The sequence below is a fragment of the Grampus griseus genome (assembly GCF_964374135.1).
Source record: "Grampus griseus genome assembly, chromosome: 2".
Taxonomy (NCBI): Eukaryota; Metazoa; Chordata; class Mammalia; order Artiodactyla; family Delphinidae; genus Grampus; species Grampus griseus.
Window position 1 is genome coordinate 54514194 of NC_139018.1, and position 20318 is coordinate 54534511.

General features: G+C 35.2%; 1 protein-coding gene across 1 annotated transcript in view; it reads left to right on the forward strand.

The window, feature by feature from the left end:
- MIS18BP1 (MIS18 binding protein 1) overlaps positions 1 to 20318 on the forward strand; it is a 61556-nt gene that overhangs the window by 38003 nt on the left and 3235 nt on the right. The window contains exons 10-13 of the mRNA XM_082649373.1: positions 3429 to 3608; positions 9493 to 9643; positions 11672 to 11820; positions 16600 to 16687. Coding sequence (XP_082505499.1) covers positions 3429 to 3608; positions 9493 to 9643; positions 11672 to 11820; positions 16600 to 16687 — 568 coding nt within the window. The remainder of the gene's footprint in view (positions 1 to 3428; positions 3609 to 9492; positions 9644 to 11671; positions 11821 to 16599; positions 16688 to 20318) is intronic.

A 20318-nucleotide genomic window follows, 5' to 3' on the forward strand; every position in this document is an offset into this window, starting at 1 on the left:
GAATTGAGTATAACTGAAGTTATATAAAAGGTGTTCTCTGGCCATAATTGAATTAAACTACAAGTCCGTAAAAGAAAACAAAAAATTCCAAGTGGTTGAAAAATAAATAACACACCTATAAATAATCTATGAGTCAGAGAGGAAGTCTCAAGGGAAGATATTCTGAACTGAACAACAAAGAAAATATATCAAAATTTGCAGTGTGAGCCCAGAAGTTCATAAACAATGTTACAGTTTGGTTTTACGTAGTTCATTTCTCTGCCTGACTTTCATGATACTTTCTTCATAAACGAAATTGTGGTATGATCTTATAGTGAGTGGACTATTGAGTAATAAAAAGGAAGAACTATTGATACTTGTAACCACTTGAATGAATTTCAGAGGTATTATGCTGAGTGAAAAATGCCAGCCAAAAAGGTCACATACTATATGATTCCATTTATGTTATGTTCTGGAGAAGACAGAACTAAAAAGAAAGAAAATGGATCAGGGATTTCCAGTGGTTATAGTGGTGGACCACAGAGGGGTAGCACTGGGAGTTTTTTTCAGTCTGATGGAACTGTTCCATCTGTTGTGTTATATATCTGTTAAGATTCATAGAACCATACCCAAAAAGATAATTTTACTTAAACTGTTTAAAAAGTGCCTAGACTGCATACTATTAAAATATTCAGATATGGCAGGTTTGGGTTTGGGTTTTATGCTTCTCTAGTTTTTTACAGCTTTGACCTGCAGCTATTTCTTTGAAATTTACTGTTCTATAAATATGAACTATTTATCATTCCCTAACCCTATGTAGTTCTTCCTTGTCTTCATTTCCTTGCCAATATTATGGCCTCATTTTCACCTGTTATATTTTTATCCATCCTTCAAATTTTATCTCACATGTCACCTCCTCCCTGTAACATTTCCTTGTTATCACCTATTCCTACTTTCCACTCGGTTAGATGTAATGCCTCTTTCTTACAAACAACGTAAAGCAATTCTAATGCTGATTTCAAAGCAAAATAATCACATGAGGAGCTTTTGGAAAATGCAAAGGATTGCTTCCCCAGACCTACTGTATTGAAATCTTAAGGGATGGAGTCTATGAATCTGTTCGCTTATTTTACTTGTTTGCTTGCATTTTGCTATAAGCTCCTTAAGTGATTCTTGGTTGCAGCCCACTGTTTTGTACCCCCCCCCATCATGCTTATAACCTAGTAGGGTAGACAGATACTTAGCAAATAATCCCTGTAAGAAGTTTATGACAGTATTTATCAGGGAAATCTGACTTAGTTTAGGCAGATACTAGAACTAAGATTTGAAGGTTAAATAAGAAGTATTTAGGCCAAAGATTCATGATAAGTACGTTTTAAAGTAAAACAGTGTATGTAAAAGTAGAAAGTAAGAGAGCATGTTTAAAAATACTAAAGGCCAAAATGACTGGCCTACAGAAAGTGAGGGAAGAGCTGTAGAGGATGAGAATAGACAGGCGAGGAAGAACATAGATCATATTTCGGTTTTTATGCTTAAAAATGATGAAGTGATTTTTAAGTAGGACTGGAATGATATTACATTTGCCTTTTTAAATTATCTGGGATTAACTAGAGGAGATGTGTTCATTACAGACTAATTTCTTATTAAATGCATTAAGTATTTTTATTATGACAAAATAGTCCTTTTAGGCAATCCTAGACTTGAATGTTAGCTATGTACACAGATAGGGAAGCTTGAGCCCCCTCCCTATAGTTCTCCGCTTTAGAACACATGTGGAATGATTAGTTATGCAAGGGTAGAACATTTGTTAAGTGTTCAATGCCCATAAGTATTTGTTCTCCTTTTATGCATCGAGTGAGTGGTATTCTGTAGTTAGATCATATCTGTTCACAAAAGTTGATTCTTAAATTTTCATGAATTTTACAAATTAAATGTTTCATGATCATTATTAAAAATTAAATTATATAAACTAAAGGTTAAATAAATTTATTAGAAACAAACTCTAAACTCATCACTTCCTAATTATTTTACTATATTTTATTATCTGTGCCCTTGAGGTTCTTTACATCTGTCATATCTGTGTAGTGGAAATTCTTTATAATTGTGTGCTGTTGCACATTTCTTACTCCATGTTGGTAACTTGAAATCATCCACGATAGGAGTATTTACAACATGGAAATTGACAAACACTACAAATTGGGGCTTTTTAACCCCAGAGAACTAGTTGTTAAAAATTTACCAGCATAACACTGCATAGGTTAACGTGAGTTAAATAGATCTTTTCTGGCAGAACTATCAGCCTAACCACAATATATAATATCTCTTGGAGGGGGAGGGCAGTAATATGTATACCAGGTTCTAAATACAGTAAGTCCCCTACATCCGAACCTTCAAGTTGTGAACTTCCGAAGATGCGAACATGTGTTCACATGTCCAGTCACATAAGTTAGTTCACATGTCTGGTGTATACTGTCATGTATGTGCATCCTTTACAAGTAGTTGTGCTTTTGTGTGCTTTACTGTACAATATTGTATCGAGTACAGTAGTACAGTATCTTTATTTCAAGCCCAGGATGTCCGGATGCAAGCATAAAAGCAGTGGTGATGTAGCTGGTACTACTGTACTCTTCAGGGTACTTTAGTGTAAGAGTAAAAATGTTTTTATTTTTTGTGTTTGTTTTTAATGTATTATTTGTGTGAAAAGCAGTATAAGCGTATTACAGTATAGCACTATATAGCCAATTGTGTTAGTTGGATACCTAGGCTAACTTTGTTGGATTTACCAACAAATTGGACTTAAAAATGCAGTCTCGGAACGAAATTCATTCATATGTAGGGGACTTACTGTAATCATTTGCAATGAGATTTTAGAATGTAACTCGTTTGTTAAATTGGGGAACTACCTTATATTGACTTAGTTTTTTTCTATTTCAATTTTCATTTCCCTCAGTTAAGTATTATATCTAAAATATTGTGTTCTATAAATTATAATAGAATGAAAGCAGGCGTAACACTTTTTAATAAGAGTTTGTAACATGGAATATATAGAAACTAGGAGCTTGTCTTCCAATATAGTTAGCACCAGTAAGATATGTGCAGCAGTGTACAAAAGGTAGTCATGCTAGAGTCCCCCCAAAGATCTAATAACTGATTAGTTGGACTTAGGAAAAAAATGTTGAAAGATTGGGCATGGTTTTTCAGGTTTAATAGACTACAACAAAATAGAAGGCATCTACTAGATATGTACACTTACATGTTTGTATTTTAAGCATTAGAGTAGGTTATTAAGTGGAGAGAATACTATCTTCTTCCTAAATAGTTATCTAGAATGATTTTGATAAAATTCCTTCAGCTCAGTAATTCTCCTTGATTTAGTAGTATCCCTTCAGAAGGTTATTTTTTTATTGAGTTGAATTGCTTGTTCTTTAACTGTTTTTGGTCTTCGATAGTGCTTTTGCATCTCTTCCAAAGCACAAACCTGGTTTCTGGTCAGAGGTGGCTATGGCTGTAGGTTCTCGATCTGCTCATGAATGCCAGAGGAAATACATGGAAGATCCCCGAGGAAAAAGATCTCAGAAACATGTCACCAAGAAAAAGCCAGTCAACCCCAAAGGTAACCTTTGTAGGAAGTAGTTTTTTCCTAGTTCTTAGTATCGATTTCTTTTTTTGAATTTTATTTTATTTATTTTTTTATACAGCAGGTTCTTATTAGTCATCCATTTTATAAACATCAGTGTATACATGTCAATCCCAATCTCCCAATTCATCACACCACCACCCCCACCCGACACTGCTTTCCCACCTTGGTATCCATACGTTTGTTCTCTACATCTGTGCGTCAATTTCTGCCCTGCAAACCGGTTCATCTGTACCATTTTTCTAGGTTACACATACATGTGTTAATATGCGATATTTGTTTTTCTCTTTCTGACTTACTTCACTCTGTATGACAGTCTGTAGATTCATCCACGTCTCTACAAATGACCCAATTTCATTCCTTTTTATGGCTGAGTAATATTCCGTTGTATATATGTACCACATCTTCATTAATCATTTGTCTGTCAAGGGGCATTTAGGTTGCTTCCATGACCTGGCTATTGTAAATAGTGCTGCAGTGAACATTGGGATGCATGTGTCTTTTTGAATTATGGTTTCCTCTGGGTAACCCAGTAGTGGGATTGCTGGGTCATGTGGTAATTCTATTTTTAGTTTTTTTTAGTTTTTTAAGGAACCTCCATACTGTTCTCCGTAGTGGCTGTGTCAATTTTCATTCCCACCAACAGTGCAAGAGGGTTCCCATTTCTCCACACCCTTTCCAGCATTTGTCTGTAGATTTTCTGATGATGACCATTTTAACTGGTGTGAGGTAATAACTCATTGTAGTTTTGATTTGCATTTCTCTAATAATTAGTGATGTTGAGGAGCTTTTCATGTGCTTCTTGGCCATCTGTATGTCTTCTTTGGAGAAATGTCTATTTAGGTCTTCTGCCCATTTTTGGATTGGGTTGTTTCTTTAATATTGAGCTGCATGAGCTGTTTATATATTTTGGTGATTAATCCTTTGTCTGTTGATTCGTTTGCAAATATATTTCCCATTCTGAGGGTTCTCTTTTCGTCTTGTTTGTAGTTTCCTTTACTTTGCAAAAGCTTTTAAGTTTCATTAGGTCCCATTTGTTTATTTTTGTTTTTATTTCCATTACTCTAAGAGGTGGATCAAAAACATCTTGCTGTGATTTATGTCAGAGAGTGTTCTTCCTATGTTTTCCTCTAAGAGTTTTATAGCGTCTAGTCTTATATTTACTTCTCTAATCTATTTTGAGTTTATTTTTATGTATGGTGTTAGGTAGTGTTCTAATTTCATTCTTTTACATGTAGCTGTCCAGTTTTCCCAGCACCACTTATTGAAGAGGCTGTCTTTTCTCCATTGTATATCCTTTGCCTCCTTTGTCATAGATTAGTTGACCATAGGTGCGTGGGTTTATCTCTGTGCTTTCTATCCTGTTCCATTGATCTACATTTCTGTTTTTGTGCCCCTACCATATTGTCTTGATTACTGTAGCTTTGTAGTATAGTCTGAAGTCAGGGAGTTTGATTCCTCCAGCTCTGTTTTTTCCCCTCAAGACTGCTTTGGCTATTGGGGGTCTTGTGCCTCCATACAAATTTTAAGATTTTTTTGTTGTAGTTCTGTGAAAAATGCCATTGGTAATTTGATAGGCATTGCATTGAATCTGTAGATTGCTTTGGGTAGTTAAGTCATTTTCACAATATTGATTCTTCCAATCCAAGAACATGCTATATCTCTCCATCTGTTTGTATCATCTTTAATTTATTTCATCAGTGTCTTATACTTTTCTGCATACAGGTCTTTTGTCTCCCTAACTAGGTTTATTCCTCGGTATTTTATTCTTTTTGTTGCAGTGGTAAATGGGAGTGTTTCCTTAATTTCTCTTTCAGATTTTTCATCATTAGTGTACGGGAATGCAAGAGATTTCTGTGTATTAATTTTGTATCCTGCAACTTTACGAAATTCATTGATTAGCTCTAGTAGTTTTCTGGTGGCATCTTTAGGATTCTCTATGTATAGGATCATGTCATCTGCAAACAGTGACAGTTTTACTTCTTCTTTTCCAATTTGTATTCCTTTTATTTCTTTTTCTTCTCTGATGGCCGTGGCTAGGACTTCCAAAACTATGTTGAATAATAGCGGCAAGAGTGGACATCCTTGTCTTGTTCCCTGATCTTAGAGGAAATGCTTTCAGTTTTTCACCATTGAGAATGATGTTTGCTGTGGGTTTGTCATATATGGCCTTTATTATGTTGAGGTAGGTTCCCTCTATGCCCACTTTCTGGAGAGTTTTTATCATAAATTGGTGTTGAATTTTGTCAAAAGCTTTTTTTCTGCATCTATTGAGATGATCATACGGTTTTTATTCTTCAATTTGTTAATATGGTGTATCACATTGATTTGCGTATATTGAAGAATCCTAGCATCCCTGGGATAAATCCCACTTGATCATGGTGTATGATCCTTTTAATGTGTTGTTGGATCCTGTTTGCTAGTATTTTGTTGAGGACTTTTGCATTTATATTCATCAGTGATATTGGTCTGTAATTTTCTTATTTTGTAGTATCTTTGTCTGGTTTTGGTATCAGGGTGATGGTGGCCTCATAGAATGAGTTTGGGAGTGTTCCTCCCTCTGCAATTTTTTGGAAGAGTCTGAGAAGGATGGGTGTTAGCTCTTCTCTAAATGTTTGATAGAATTCACCTGTGAAGCCATCTGGTCCTGGACTTCTGTTTGTTGGAAGATTTTTAATCACAGTTTCAATTTCATTACTTGTGATTGGTCTGTTCATATTTTGTTTCTTCCTGGTTTAGTCTTAGAAGGTTATACCTTTCTAAGAATTTGTCCATTTCTTCCAGGTGGTCCATTTTATTGACATAGAGTTGCTTGTAGTAGTCTCTTAGGATGCTTTATATTTCTGCAGTGTCTGTTGTAACTTCTCCTTTTTCATTTCTAATTTTATTGATTTGAGTCCTCTCCTTTTTCTTGATGAGTCCGGCTAATGGTTTATCAATTTTGTTTATCTTCTCAAAGAACCAGCTTTTAGTTTTATTGATCTTTGTTGTTTTCTTTGTTTCTATTTCATTTATTTCTGCTCTGATCTTTATGATTTCTTTCCTTCTGCTAACTTTGGGTTTTGTTTGTTCTTCTTTCTCTAGTTCCTTTAGGTGTAAGGTTAGATTGTTTGAGATTTTTCTTGTTTCTTCAGGTAGGCTTGTATAGCTATAAACTTCCCTCTTAGAACTGCTTTTGCTGCATCCCATAGGTTTTGGATCATCGTGTTTTCATTATCATTTGTCTCTAGGTATTTTTTGATTTCCTCTTCGATTTCTTCAGTGATCTCTTGGTTATTTAGTAACATACTGTTTAGCCTCATCATGTGTTTGTGTTTTTTACGTTTTTTTCCCTGTAATTGATTTCTAATCTCGTAGCATTGTGGTCAGAAAAGATGCTTGATATGAGTTAAATTTTCTTAAATTTACTGAGGCTTGATTTGTGACCCAAAATGTGATCTATCCTGGAGAATGTTCCGTGCGCACTTGAGAAGAAAGTGTAACCTGCTTTTGGATGGAATGTCCTATAAATGTCAATTAAATCTGTCTGGTCTATTGTGTTTTAAAGTTTGTATTTCCTTATGAATTTTCTGTTTGGATGATCTGTCCATTGGTGTAAGTGAGGTGTTAACGTCCCCCACTATTATTGTGTTACTGTCGATTTCCTCTTTGAAAGCTGTTAGCAGTTGCCTTATGTATTGAGGTGCTCCTATGTTGGGTGCATATATATTTATAATTGTTATATCTTCTTCTTGGATTGATTCCTTGATCATTATGTAGTGTACTTCCTTGTCTCTTGTAACATTCTTTATTTTAAAGTCTGTTTTATCTGATATGAGTATTGCTACTTCAGCTTTCTTTTGATTTCCATTTGCATGGAATATCTTTTTCCATCCCCTCACTTTCAGTCTGAATGTGTCCCTTCGTCTGAAGTGGGTCTCTTGTAGACAGCATATATATGGGTCTTGTTTTTGTATCCATTCAGCAAGCCTGTGTCTTTTGGTTGGAGCATTTAATGCATTCACGTTTAAGGTAATTATTGATATGTATGTTCCTTTTACCATTTTCTTAATTGTTTGGGTTTGTTTTTTTAGATCCTTTTCTTCTCTTGTGTTGCCTGCCTAGAGAAGTTCCTTTAGCATTTGTTGTAGAGCTGGTTTGGTGGTGCTGAATTCTCTTAGCTTTGGCTTGTCTGTAAAGCTTTTGATTTCTCCATCAAATCTGAATGAGATCCTTGCCCGGTAGAGTAATCTTGGTTGTAGGTTCTTCCCTTTCATCACTTTAAGTATATCATGCCACTCCCTTCTGGCTTGTAGAGTTTCTGCTGAGAAATCAGCTGTTAACCTTATGGGAGTTCCCTTGTATGTTATTTGTAGTTTTTCCCTTGCTGTATTCAATTCTTCATTAATTTTTGCCAATTTGATTACTTTGTGTCTTGGCGTGTTTCTCCTTGGGTTTATCCTGTATGGGACTCTCTCCACTTCCTGGACTTGGGTGGCTATTTCCTTTCCCATGTTAGGGAAGTTTTCGACTATAATCTCTTCAAATATTTTCTTGGGTCCTCTCTCTCTCTTCCTTCTGGGATCCCTATAATTCCAATGTTGTTGCGTTTATTGTTGTCCCACAGGTCTCTTAGGCTGTCTTCATTTTTCCTCATGTTTTTTTCTTTATTCTGTTCCATGACAGTGAATTCCACCATTCTGTCTACCAGGTCACTTATCCGTTCTTCTGCCTCAGTTATTCTGCTATTGATTCCTTTTAGTGTATTTTTCATTTCAGTTATTGTGTTGTTCATCTCTGTTTGTTTGTTCTTTAATTCTTCTAGATCTTTGTTAAGCATTTCTTGCGTCTTCTACATCTTTGCCTCCATTCTTTTTCCGAGGTCCTGGATCATCTTCACTATCGTTTTTCTGAATTCTTTTTCTGGAAGGTTGCCTATCTCCACTTCATTTAGTTGTTTTTCTAAGGTTTTATCTTGCTCCTTCATCTGGTACATAGCCCTCTGCCTTTTCATCTTGTCTATCTGTGAATGTGGTTTTTGTTCCACAGGCTGCAGGATTGTAGTTCTTCTTGCTTCTCCTGTCTGCCCTCTGGTGGATGAGGCTATCTAAAAGGCTTATGCAAGTTTCCTGATCAGTATCAATTTCTGATCACTCATTAGATGTATTTTCTATTTATCCATGTGTTTTATTATAGGTATTTTTTGTTGTTTTTAAAATTTTAAAGCTAGGAAGAACTCCAAGGATCATCTGTTTAATTTTTAAGTCTGACCTAGCTACTTACTTACATCAATAGTTGCCTTAGCAGCCTTGTGCTTTGAGTTTGTTCTAGGAAATCTGCAGTTGGATCCAGAGATTTCAATAACTGGATTATTGTTCTAAGGGTCTAAGTTAATTTGAGGCCACTTGGGTAGGGCCCCCTAGTAATTCGTAAGAAAACTCAGAATAAATTTAGTTTTTATAGTCCCTAGTTGTACACACTCCTGGCCAGTGTTTCTGCCAGAGAAGTCCTATACCAGGCTTTAGGGAATATTCAGTATCCCTGTCCTAATTCAATAAGGTTTATATTTTAGCAAAATCAATAAGTTAGATAGTCAGCGAGAGAAGTGTGAGAGGTAACCTTTCTCACAGGTAAAGAACCTTTTCAACCTCATGCTACCTAATCCTAATATAATTTCTTCCTGAGTAGTCTTGTAATCTAATCACATTGCGCAGATCCCAGTGTAGAAAGAATCATTTGTTATATTAGAGGCTTGGAAATATTAACAACAGAGACTGAGTTTATTTAATGTAAATACACAATTCAGAATTTGCAAAGGCTGTTCACTTTATAGAGCAGTTAGTATAAATGACTAAATCCTTATCAAAATGTTTTGCTGACTCTTAAGGCAAGATCAGTGATTCTGATAAGAAGCAAACTATTAAGATAACTGCCAAAGTGGGAACTCTTAAAAGGAAGCAGCAGATGAGGGATTTTCTGGAACAGTTGCCAAAAGATGACCATGATGATTTTTTCAGTACAACACCTTTGCAGCATCAAAGAGTACTGGTAAGCATCTTAAATGTATGAAATCATTGTTTTCTTTATACTGACTTTTATATCTTTCATTTTATGTATGGTTAGTGTTCATCCCTAATATTTAGGCCAAGGATTGATAGCCCTCACTGATATGCCAAAGTATAGTATAGTAAAGTATAGTATAGTATAAGAAGCATTCTGATGCCATTCTCATCAGTGGCCAGAGTCTCCCCTTCAGTGGGGTTCAGAAGTAATGGTTGTAGAACCAAATAGAAAATCCAGAGATAGACCAAACATATATATTTAAAATTCATATGCAGTGAGGCAAACTTAAAAAGGGGGGGTGATAAGAAAAGATTATTACCTACTGCATAGTAAATTGGGAGGAGGGATTAAGTGACAGCATAAGATTGACAGATTTGAATGTATACAAGAATTTTTGTAGTATGAAAAATCACAAAACTAAAAACTTCAGTGACTGGGATAAAATATTTGCAACAGATAAAGACAATAATATGTATAATATGAAGAACTCATTCAGATGTTACTGGAATAATAAAAAGTATCAAGCTCACAGGAAAAAAGTAGGCAAGAAAAATTTAAAAGGCTGAATGAACACTTAGGGGCATTTTAACTAGCTATCAAAGGAAAACAAAGTAAATTATATACCTTCTAAATTACAGAATCTTTTAAAAAAATAAGTTAAAATATTCACTAACAAAAAGCAGTAGGCATGTTAATATAGTCATATGTCAGTGTATACATAATTGAATCTTATCTTTTGGAAAGCATTATGGCAGTATATGAGAGCCATAAAGATTATATCTATTCATGGGAGTTTATCCTAAGAAATTCAAAAGAAGGCAAAAATCTTCACAAAGATACTCCTTGTACATTTATCTTCACAGCAAAAAGCTGAAAACAATCTGTATATCCAGTAAGGATGTACTTCATAAACACAGTTAAATATAGTGCAAATATTAAGTGCAAATCTGAGACTTTGTAGACTCTAAATATAAAATGTTAAGAATATTAAGATTAAAGTAATGCAGAAATGGATGTATATAGACAACTGGACTATTAAGCATAAAAACTGAGATTTGTTTTAGTGAGCTACACTTAAGGGTAATTTTTTCATCTACCCATTTCACAATGTTGTTAAATCATCTCCAATTTTAAAAGGCTACACAGTGCTTTAAGAATTTAGTAATAACATCATTATCTGAGCTCTCTTTTTGCCTACACAGGTTATGAAGGAAGGTATTTTAAGGGAGCCATCTGAGAATCTTACTGTGTTCTTTGCACAAAAACCATGGTCCTTTAGGCATTGTACCCTTTATATTATTCCCCCATCATTTCAGGTTCTATATTTGTTTTGGCCTAAATGCAACAGTAGCAACATTTTGAAAGCAATAGAAATAGAAAGCAGTGAATTAGTTCATTTTCTGTGGCAGACGTCCACTGTTCCTCAGGTTTTAATATAAAGGTAAGTAAAATCTTAATTAAGGATTGAATTGCTGTTTATTGGAAATATATGCACACAAAAAGTTTAATACTGCTTGACTGTCTATTTAGTACCAAGCATAATAGTAAATCAATTACAGTTTTGTTTTGTTCTGTCTACACAGAGGTCAGCATACTTGGTGCATAGGCCAAATCTGGCATATCACCTTTTTTTGTAAACAATACTTTATTGTAACACAGACATGTTAGCTATGGCTGCTTTCCTGCTTCAACAGCAGAGCTGAGTAGTTGGAATAGAGACTGTATGGACCACAAAACCCTAAAATATTTTCTGTCTGACTCTTTACAGAAAACATTTGCTGACCCTAGTCTACACAGCGCTAGAAATGTGTGTCCATTATCTCTGTTTTACACAACAGAAACTAGGTTTTTTAGAGGCCAAGGCTCTGTTCTCTACCTACTAATATTTTTAGTTACTCAGTTGTGAAATTATAAGACAGAAAACAACTTATCATCTCCCCAAAAAAACAATTTGTGATAATGAGGAATTCCGTTTTTAGGAGTGCCTGTCAGTAATATATATTTGCTTTCTAGTTACCAAGTTTCCGGGACAGTCAAGAAGAGGATGATATTCTGCCAAATATGGACAGAAATCCAACAACTCCATCATCGGTTATCTTTCCACTGGCAAAAACTCCTCAGTGTCAGCATGTCAGTCCTGGCATGCTAGCCTCTATAAATAGGTAAGTATTTGTGCATATGATACTGTAATTCTCTGCATCAACTTTTAATATTCCATGAGTTGAAGAGAGTAGATGTCAGTAATGAAAGGAGACATCATTATTTTTAAAAAATCATGAAAGAATAGTTCCTAGAAGTCAAGGATGGACAGTTTCCACAAGGAGGGATGTTATTCAATAGTGTCAGTACACAAGTGACACTTTACGTTAGATTCTAGATGGGTCAAAGTTTTGCCTGTAAAGAATTAAACTATAAAATATACCTTAAAAACACCTTAGAGAATTATTTTATAACCTCAGAAGAAGCAGAAGCCACTAACAAAAAGTATGATAAAGTCAACCATACAGAAAATAAAACATTTTACCTGGTACCAACCACCATAAACAATCAAAAGACAAATGACAGTCTGAGAAAAGAATTTGTGGAACTCATCACAGGAAGAAGGCTAATTTCTCTGTTATAACACTCCTACAAATAAACAAGAAAAGGAAAGCCATTCTCATGCATTACTAGTGAGAAGGTAAATTAGTTCAGTCTCTGCAGGCAGTAATTTGTTGATATCTATCAAAATTATAAATGCATATGCTCTGACTTAGCAGTCCTACTTCGAGAATTGTGAATGTACAACTAATTCATTGCAATATTGTTTATAATGACAAAAGACTGGAAACAAATGTCCATCAATTAGGGACTAATCAAATAAATTCTGATATATTATGTAGCCATAGACATTAATGAAGAAATTCTTTATGTACTTACGGTAAAATGTCCAAGATATATTAAATGCAAAAAGTTAGATGTGGTTAATTATGTGTTACAATTTGTGTAAATCGGGACTGTGTGTGTGTATATACTTGTGATTGCTTTTATGTGATTAAATATAAAACAACTGCTTTTATGTGATTTAAATATATTGCTTTTATGTGATTAAAATCACATAATTACTTTTATGTGATTAAATATCTCTGAAGGGATACATAAGCAACTGAAAACATTGGTGATTCTTAGGGAGAAGAACTAAGATAGCTTGGGACAAATAAGAGGAATACTTTTTTGAATTTCACACGATTTGAATATAAGCATTATTTTTTAATATAAATAAATAAAATTAAGAAAACATATGGGTGGCCAACAGTCATATAACACAGAGAAAAAAATGGAAAATGGTAAAAATGAGGCCTGAAAATAGGCTATTCATTTGGCAATTAAGCAGGCCAGTGCTGATCTTAAGAGCAATTTCCATGGGGTGTGAGAGATAGAAGCCAGATGATCATGACTGAAAAAAAAAAAAAAGCACTTAGTACTCTCATGAAGCTTAGTGAAATTTTAATTTGCATTTATTCAGCAAAAACATAATTTTTCCCTAGCAATCCACAAATTAGTTTTACTTTTAATTTAGTATTTAGTGCAGGTGAAAGTATATTGAGCATATAATTTTTTTAATTTTTTAAATTTATTTAAGTATAGTTGATTTACAATGTTAATTTCTACTGTACAGCAAAGTGATTCAGTTATACATATATATATTCTTTTTCACATTCTTTTCCATTATGGTTTATCACAGGATATTGAATATAGTTCCCGGTGCTATACAGTAGGACTTTGTTGTTTATCCATTCTATATATAATAGTTTGCATCTGCTAATCCCAAACTCCCAATCCATCTCTCCTGCACCCCCTCTCCCCTTTGGCAACCACAAGTCTGTTTTCTATGTCTGTGAGTCTGTTTCTGTTTGGTAGATAGGTTCATTTGTGTCATATTTTAGATTCCACATATAAGTGATATCATATGGTATTTGTCTTTCTCTTTCTGACTTAACTCCACTCTGTATGACAGTCTCTAGGTCCATCCATATTTCTGCAGATGGCATTATTTCATTCTTTTTCATGGCTGAGTAGTGTTCCATTTTGTATATGTACCATATCTTCTTTATCATTCATCTGTCGATGGACATTTAGGTTACTTCCATGTCTTGGCTATTGTGAATAATACTGCAATGAACACAGGGGTGCATGTTATCTTTCTGAATTATAGTTTTGTCTGGATATATGCCCAGGAGTGGGATTGCTGGATCATATGGCAACTCTATTTTTAGTTTCTTGAGGAACCTCCATACTGTTCTCCATAGTGGCTGCACCAGTTTACATTCCCACCAACAGTGCAAGAGGGTTCCCTTTTCTCCAAACCCTCTCTAGCGTTTATTGTTTGTAGATTTTTTGATGATGGCCATTCTGACTGGTGTGAGGTGATACCTCACTGTAGTTTTGATTTGCATTTCTCTAATAATTAGTGATGTTGAGCATCTTTTCATGTGTTTGTTGGCCATCTATATGTCTTACTTGGAGAAATGTCTATTTAGGTCTTCTGCCCATTTTTCGATTGGGTTGTTTGTTTTTTTGTGGTTGAGTTGTATGAGCTGTTTGTATATTTTGGAAATTAAGCCCTTGTTGGTCACATCATTTGCAAATATTTTCTCCCAGTCTGTAGGCTGTCTTTTCGTTTTGTTTATGGTTCCCTTTGCTCTACAAAAGCTTGTAAGTTTGATTAAGTCCCATTTATTTATTTTTGGCCTTTATTTCTGTTGTTTTGGGAGACTGATCTAAGAAAACATTGGTATCATTTATGTCAGAATGTTTTTGCCTATGTTCTCTTCTAGGAGTTTTATGGTGTCATGTCTTATATTTAAGAGTTTAAGCCATATCGAGTTTACTTTTGTGTATGGTGTGAGGGTGTGTTCTAACTTCATTGATTTACATGTAGCTGTCCAACTTTCTCAACACCACTTGCTGAAGAGACTTTTTTCCATTGTATATTCTTGCCTCCTTTGTTGAAGATTAGTTGACCAGAGGTGTGTGGGTTTATTTCTGGGAAGCATATAATTTGGGACACAGTTTTTGGTAAGCACTTTGGCCAAATTATTAGCTTTAAAATAGTCATCCCTTTGGCCCTTGAATTTTATTTCTGAGGAAATATGAGGTTTGGGCAAGTATGTATGCACATTTGTATGAACAGAGATGTTCACCGCAAAACAATACTGAAAATTTGGAAATGACCTAAATGTCCAACAGTAAGGAAAGTCAAGAAATGAGGATTTGTTGGACTTCCCTGGTGGCGCAGTGGTTAAGAATCTTCCTGCCAATGCAGGGGACACGGGTTCGAGCCCTGACCCGGGAAGATCCCAAATGCCGTGGAGCAACTAAGCCTGTGTGCCACAACTACTGAGCCCATGCTCTAGAGCCCGCGAGCCGCAACTACTAAAGCCTGTGCACCTACAGCCCCTGCTCCACAACAGGAGAAGCCACCGCAATGAGAAGCCCGTGCACCCCAACAAAAAGGACCCCGCCCACCACAACTAGAGAAAGCCCACATGCATCAACAAAGACGCAACGCAGCCAAAAATAAAAAAATAAATTTTAAAAATAAAGAAATTAGGATTTGTCCATATAATAGAATAATATATAACAATTTAAAATGATGCCTTCAAGAATTTTTAATGACATAATGTTCAGTGGATAATTTTTAAAAGCTAAGAAATAAAACTACATACAGTATGATCCCAGTTTACATAACATGTATTCATAAGAGAAAGGAAATTTCTTGACCAAAAATATCACCAGCCATTATCTCTATATTGTAGAATTACACTGATACAGGTTGTCACGTTATTTTTTTATATGTATCACTTTTACAATTAAGGAAAATGGCTTTTTTTTTCTTATAGAGCATATGGTGGGCTCATTTATATCAAGAATATATTTCCTAAAACTTCTTTATTTTTAAAATATGAGTTTCCTAGACCTCTTCAATCTCTTGACTTCACCAACTCTAGCAGTTAGTTTCCTTCTCATAACAATATTAAGTAACAAAACAGTTTTTTTTATTAATCCCCAAGTCTCTGGTTTGTTCAGGACAACAGACCCATGAGATGCTGATCCTGAACCACTGGCTAGGCTTATTCACCTGCTATGCAGCAGAGTTTGTGGTTCACATTAATATCTTAATATGTCACACATTTACACATTTCTACACGTCATACCTTTAAGGTTGCTCCCAAATAGTCATAAAGGAAAGGATAGTCAATCATATAGGATCTTGAAGCCAAAAGAGAGAATTAGAATTGGTGTTCAGCTGGATTTACTGTCATAAGTAATTGTTGGGGAAATTGAGAACGACATTACATGTGGCTTCAGTTTTCATCTGTAAATTATGAGTCAAGCTTATTTGCAAAGAATGAGAAGGGAGAGAGGTAAGGTAAAAAGAAATGAAAAAAAAATTCTTAGTTGGTATGGGGGATATAAGAAAGATGTAAGTATGTAGAAATAAAAGGCTTATGAGCTGAACTGAAAACTAAACACAGTTGGAAGCCATAAATTAATTGAGGGCTTTCATCACCAGACTTATCCTTAAAATGATCAACTTTTAAGATTCAATCTGGAGAGGGAAGGAAGACATGAATAAGAGAAAGGAGTGAAAGGTATAACAAAAGTGAATCAAGGGACAAGAAGTCTCTGTGAGTTTTAGAAAAGACATGCAGCAAGATAGAGATTGGAAAGAGCACAAATGGGACAAAAGACAATGGGTAAACCATCATTTCCCAAAACAGTCTTAGATTGAAGCATTTTGTCTATTTCCATTGGTACATGATTGCCTTTTTAAAAATGGAAAAGAAAATGTACTTTTAAAATATTGAAACATTTTAAATTCATTTTGTCAGTTGCTGTTCAACCTGTGGATAAAAGTATGGTAGTTAATGTTGACCTGTTATTTTATATTTAAACAGGGCTGACTGTGATAAATATGTTTTTCGTATGCAAAAAACCCATAAAAGTAAAGGTGGCACTGTCTGGGGCAATATCAAGAAAAAAACAGTAAGTATTTTTATTCACCATTCATTTATTCAACATATACCTATTGAACAACTATAATATATGGCAAATTATTGTAGTTATGTTATATAACAGTCCCTGCCTTCAAGTTGCTTACAGCCTAATACAAGTAAATTATGAGGCTATGAGTGAGGTAAGTACCTAAGTGCTGTAGGATTATGGATGGCAGCTCATAGACTGAAGCATTTGAGCAAGGTGAGAATTTTCATTTGAGGAGTCTGGCAGGGTGGAAAGAACACATATAGGTTAGAGACATTTCACACAAAACAAAAGCATATCTATTCAATGATTGGGGAATAATCCACACTAATTGAGTTGTGATTGTCATAGAATAAGAAATTTCATTAAATCCTCTGCAGGTTCAAAATGGTTTCAAATTTTTTCAGATTCAGCTACTTGATTTTATGTGTGTGTGTATGTCAATAACAGAAAAAATTTTAACTCAAAATCTAATTACAGAAAAAATTTTAACTCAAAATTGCCTTACAGTGATCTGTATCCCTTTGAGAAAAGATTAGGAGAATCCTCTTGAATTAATTTTTAAATTTTTAATTTCTGATTTTAATCTGAATAATTTATATCCAGATAAAACTGTAAGTATTCTGGAAAAGCTAATTCACCTCAAATTTCCTCAAAGTAAATAGCCATTCTTAGAGAATGGTAATTTCTGGATGGAGGTAAAATGGGAGACTACCTTATTCCCTGAGGGTATATTCCTTCTGACCAGGTTATGGCCATCTTTCTTCCTCACACTGAAATATTTATATTGCACACCTGCTAGAGTATAGTTCCTCTCAGAGAGTCTCTAAACTTAACATTAGGATTACCTAATCAGACCTAATCTTTGTAGGCTTTATTTGTCCACAGGAAATGGTAGATACCTCTGGGAACCTTGGTTTAAAATCAGTCTGGAGACTAAATTCTTGAAAAGAAACCTCTACTCCATAATTGAAGGTGTGGGCAGACGCCCTCTCAGTGTTTCTCAGATTTTCTTTTTCCAGTCCATTCCTTACAAGAATGAAATTTTGGTTTCATTTGTAGCCAGTGAGTGTGTGAGGATAGAAAGAACAAAGGATTTAGTATTAAAACTTCTGATTTCAAGGTCTGACTCCATACCAGCTTTATGACAAGGCAAGCTACTTGAGCTTTCTAATCTCATTTTATTCATATGTGGTATGAAGTGGGGATCATGATGATATTGTATCATTTAGGATCTCTGTTGCCTTATTGATTTTCTGTCTCAAAGATATGTCTATTGATGTGAGTGAGGTGTTAAACTCTCTATTATTGTATTCCCATCAGTTTCTCTCTTTATATCTGTTAGTATTTGTTTTATGTCTCTGGGTGCTTCTATATTGGGTGCATATATATTGACAAGTGTAATATCCTCTTCTTGTATTGATCATTTTATCATTTTATAGTGTCCTTCTTTATCTTTCTTTGTTTTAAAGTCTGTTTTGTCTGATAATGAGTATTGTGGCCTCTGCTTTCTTCTCATTCCCGTTTCCATGAAATATCTTTTTCCATCCCCTCACTTTCAATCTGTGTGTGTTCTTTGCCCTAAAGTGGGTCTCTTTGTAGGCAGCATATTGTAAGTTCTTGTTTTTTTATCCGATCTGCCACTCTGTGTCTTTTTATTGGAACATTTAGTGCATTGACATTTAAGGTAATTATTGATAGATATGAATTTACTGCTGTTTAAACCTTGTTTTTCCATTGATTTTATATTTCTTCTTTGTCCCTTTTTCATTTTCCTTTTGCAGTTTGATGGTTTTCTTTATCCTTGTGTTCTTTTTGGGTTTTGTGCATCTATTGTATGTTTTTGATTTGTGGTTACTCTGTTTTTCAAGTATGTTAACCCCTTCCTATATCTACTTGCTTTAGACTGGTAGTCATATAGGCTCAAACACATTCTAGAAAAAAAAATGTACATTTTCTTACTCTCCTCCCCCACATTTTTATTATTTTGATGTCTTCTTTTACATCTTCATGTTAATCCTTTTGCTGTTCATTGTGGTTATCATCACTTTCACAGAAATTTTTTGATTTTTTTTTTTTTTTTTTAGTCTGTGTCCTGGCTTATTTAATTGATTTACTTTCCAATTGTGATTTTCTCTTTCCTATAGATTCTTGCTTTTCTATTTAGAGAAGACCTTTTAGGATAGGTCTTCCTTTAGGATAGGTGTACTCTTAGTTTTTGCTTGTCTGAGCAATTCTTTATCTCTCCTTCTATTCTAAATGATAATCTTGCTGGGTAGAGTATCCTAGGTTGCAGGGTTTTCCCTTTCAGGACTTTATATCCTGCCATTCCCTTCTGGCCTGCAATGTTTATGTAGAGAAATCAGCTGATTGCCTTATGAGGGTTTCCTTATAATTAAATCTTTGTTTTTCTCTTGCTGCCTTTAGAATCCTCTAACTTTTGCCATTTTAATTATGTCTTGGTGTAGGTCTGTTTGGGTTCATCTTGTTTGGGACCCTCTGTGCTTCCTGTACCTGGATATCTGTTTCCTTCTTTAGGTTTGGGAAGTTTTCAACCATAATTTCTTCAGATACATTTCAATATCCTTTTTTCTTTCTTCTCCTTCTGGGATCCCTGTTATGTGTAGATTGGCATGCTTTATATTATCCTATAGGTCTCTTCTGTTGGTTTCATTTTTCTTTTCATTTGGCTCTCTGCTGTTCTAATTGGGTGATTTCTCTTATTCTTTCAGATCACTTCTTTGTTCCTCTGCATTATTCATTCTGTTATTCATTGCCTTTAGCTCAGCTTTCATCTCGGCAAATAAGTTTTCCAATTCTTCTTAGTTCCTCTTTATAGTTTCTAGTTTCTTTTTATAGTAATCTTCATTTCTATCAATAGCCCTTCTTAATTCCTTCAGTATTTTCATTATTTCCTTTCTGAAGTCAGTGTCTATTAGACTGAAGAGGTCTGTTTTGTTCTTTCAGGAGAATTCTCTTGATCTTTTAATTGGGAGTGGTTCCACTACTTCTTCATTTTACTTTTATTTCTCTGACTCTGTGAGCTTAGGAGAAATAATTATTTACTATGGCCTTGAAGGGCTGTTTTTATGTGGGAGCATCCCTTTGTAGCCTGCATAAGTCTAATATTTTTGGTGCATGGGCTGTTTCTAGTAGGGATGCCTGCTGCATTTTCCTTCAGTGTGTGCTGGCCGGGGTCCTTTTCATAGGGGGTATGACTCGTGTGGTGACTAGAGCCTGCACTGGATATTGAGCAGGGTCTCTTCTTTGCTCTCTGGTTGTCACAGCCCTGTTGGGGGCAGCATCTGCTCCCCAGTTGTTGGAATAGAAGCCCCTAGATCCGTTTCTGAGCTGCAGTGTGAGGTAGGTGAAACTGGAGCTCTCCCACTGAGAGAAGAGCCACTGAGTATTGCATTGCTCGAGCTGTCCACTGGGGGGTATGCTCTGTGTGTCACCTGTGCAAGCCCACAAAGTACACTGTCACTGGCACTGCCCTCGGCCCCGCCTCCACCGTGGGAATGCAGGTAGTCGGCTGTGGTGTCCCTCAGACACTGTGTTCACAAAGCCGCCAGCGCAGATCCACTAAAGTTAGGTACCGGGACCACAGCAGTCACATATCTGGACCCACCATGGG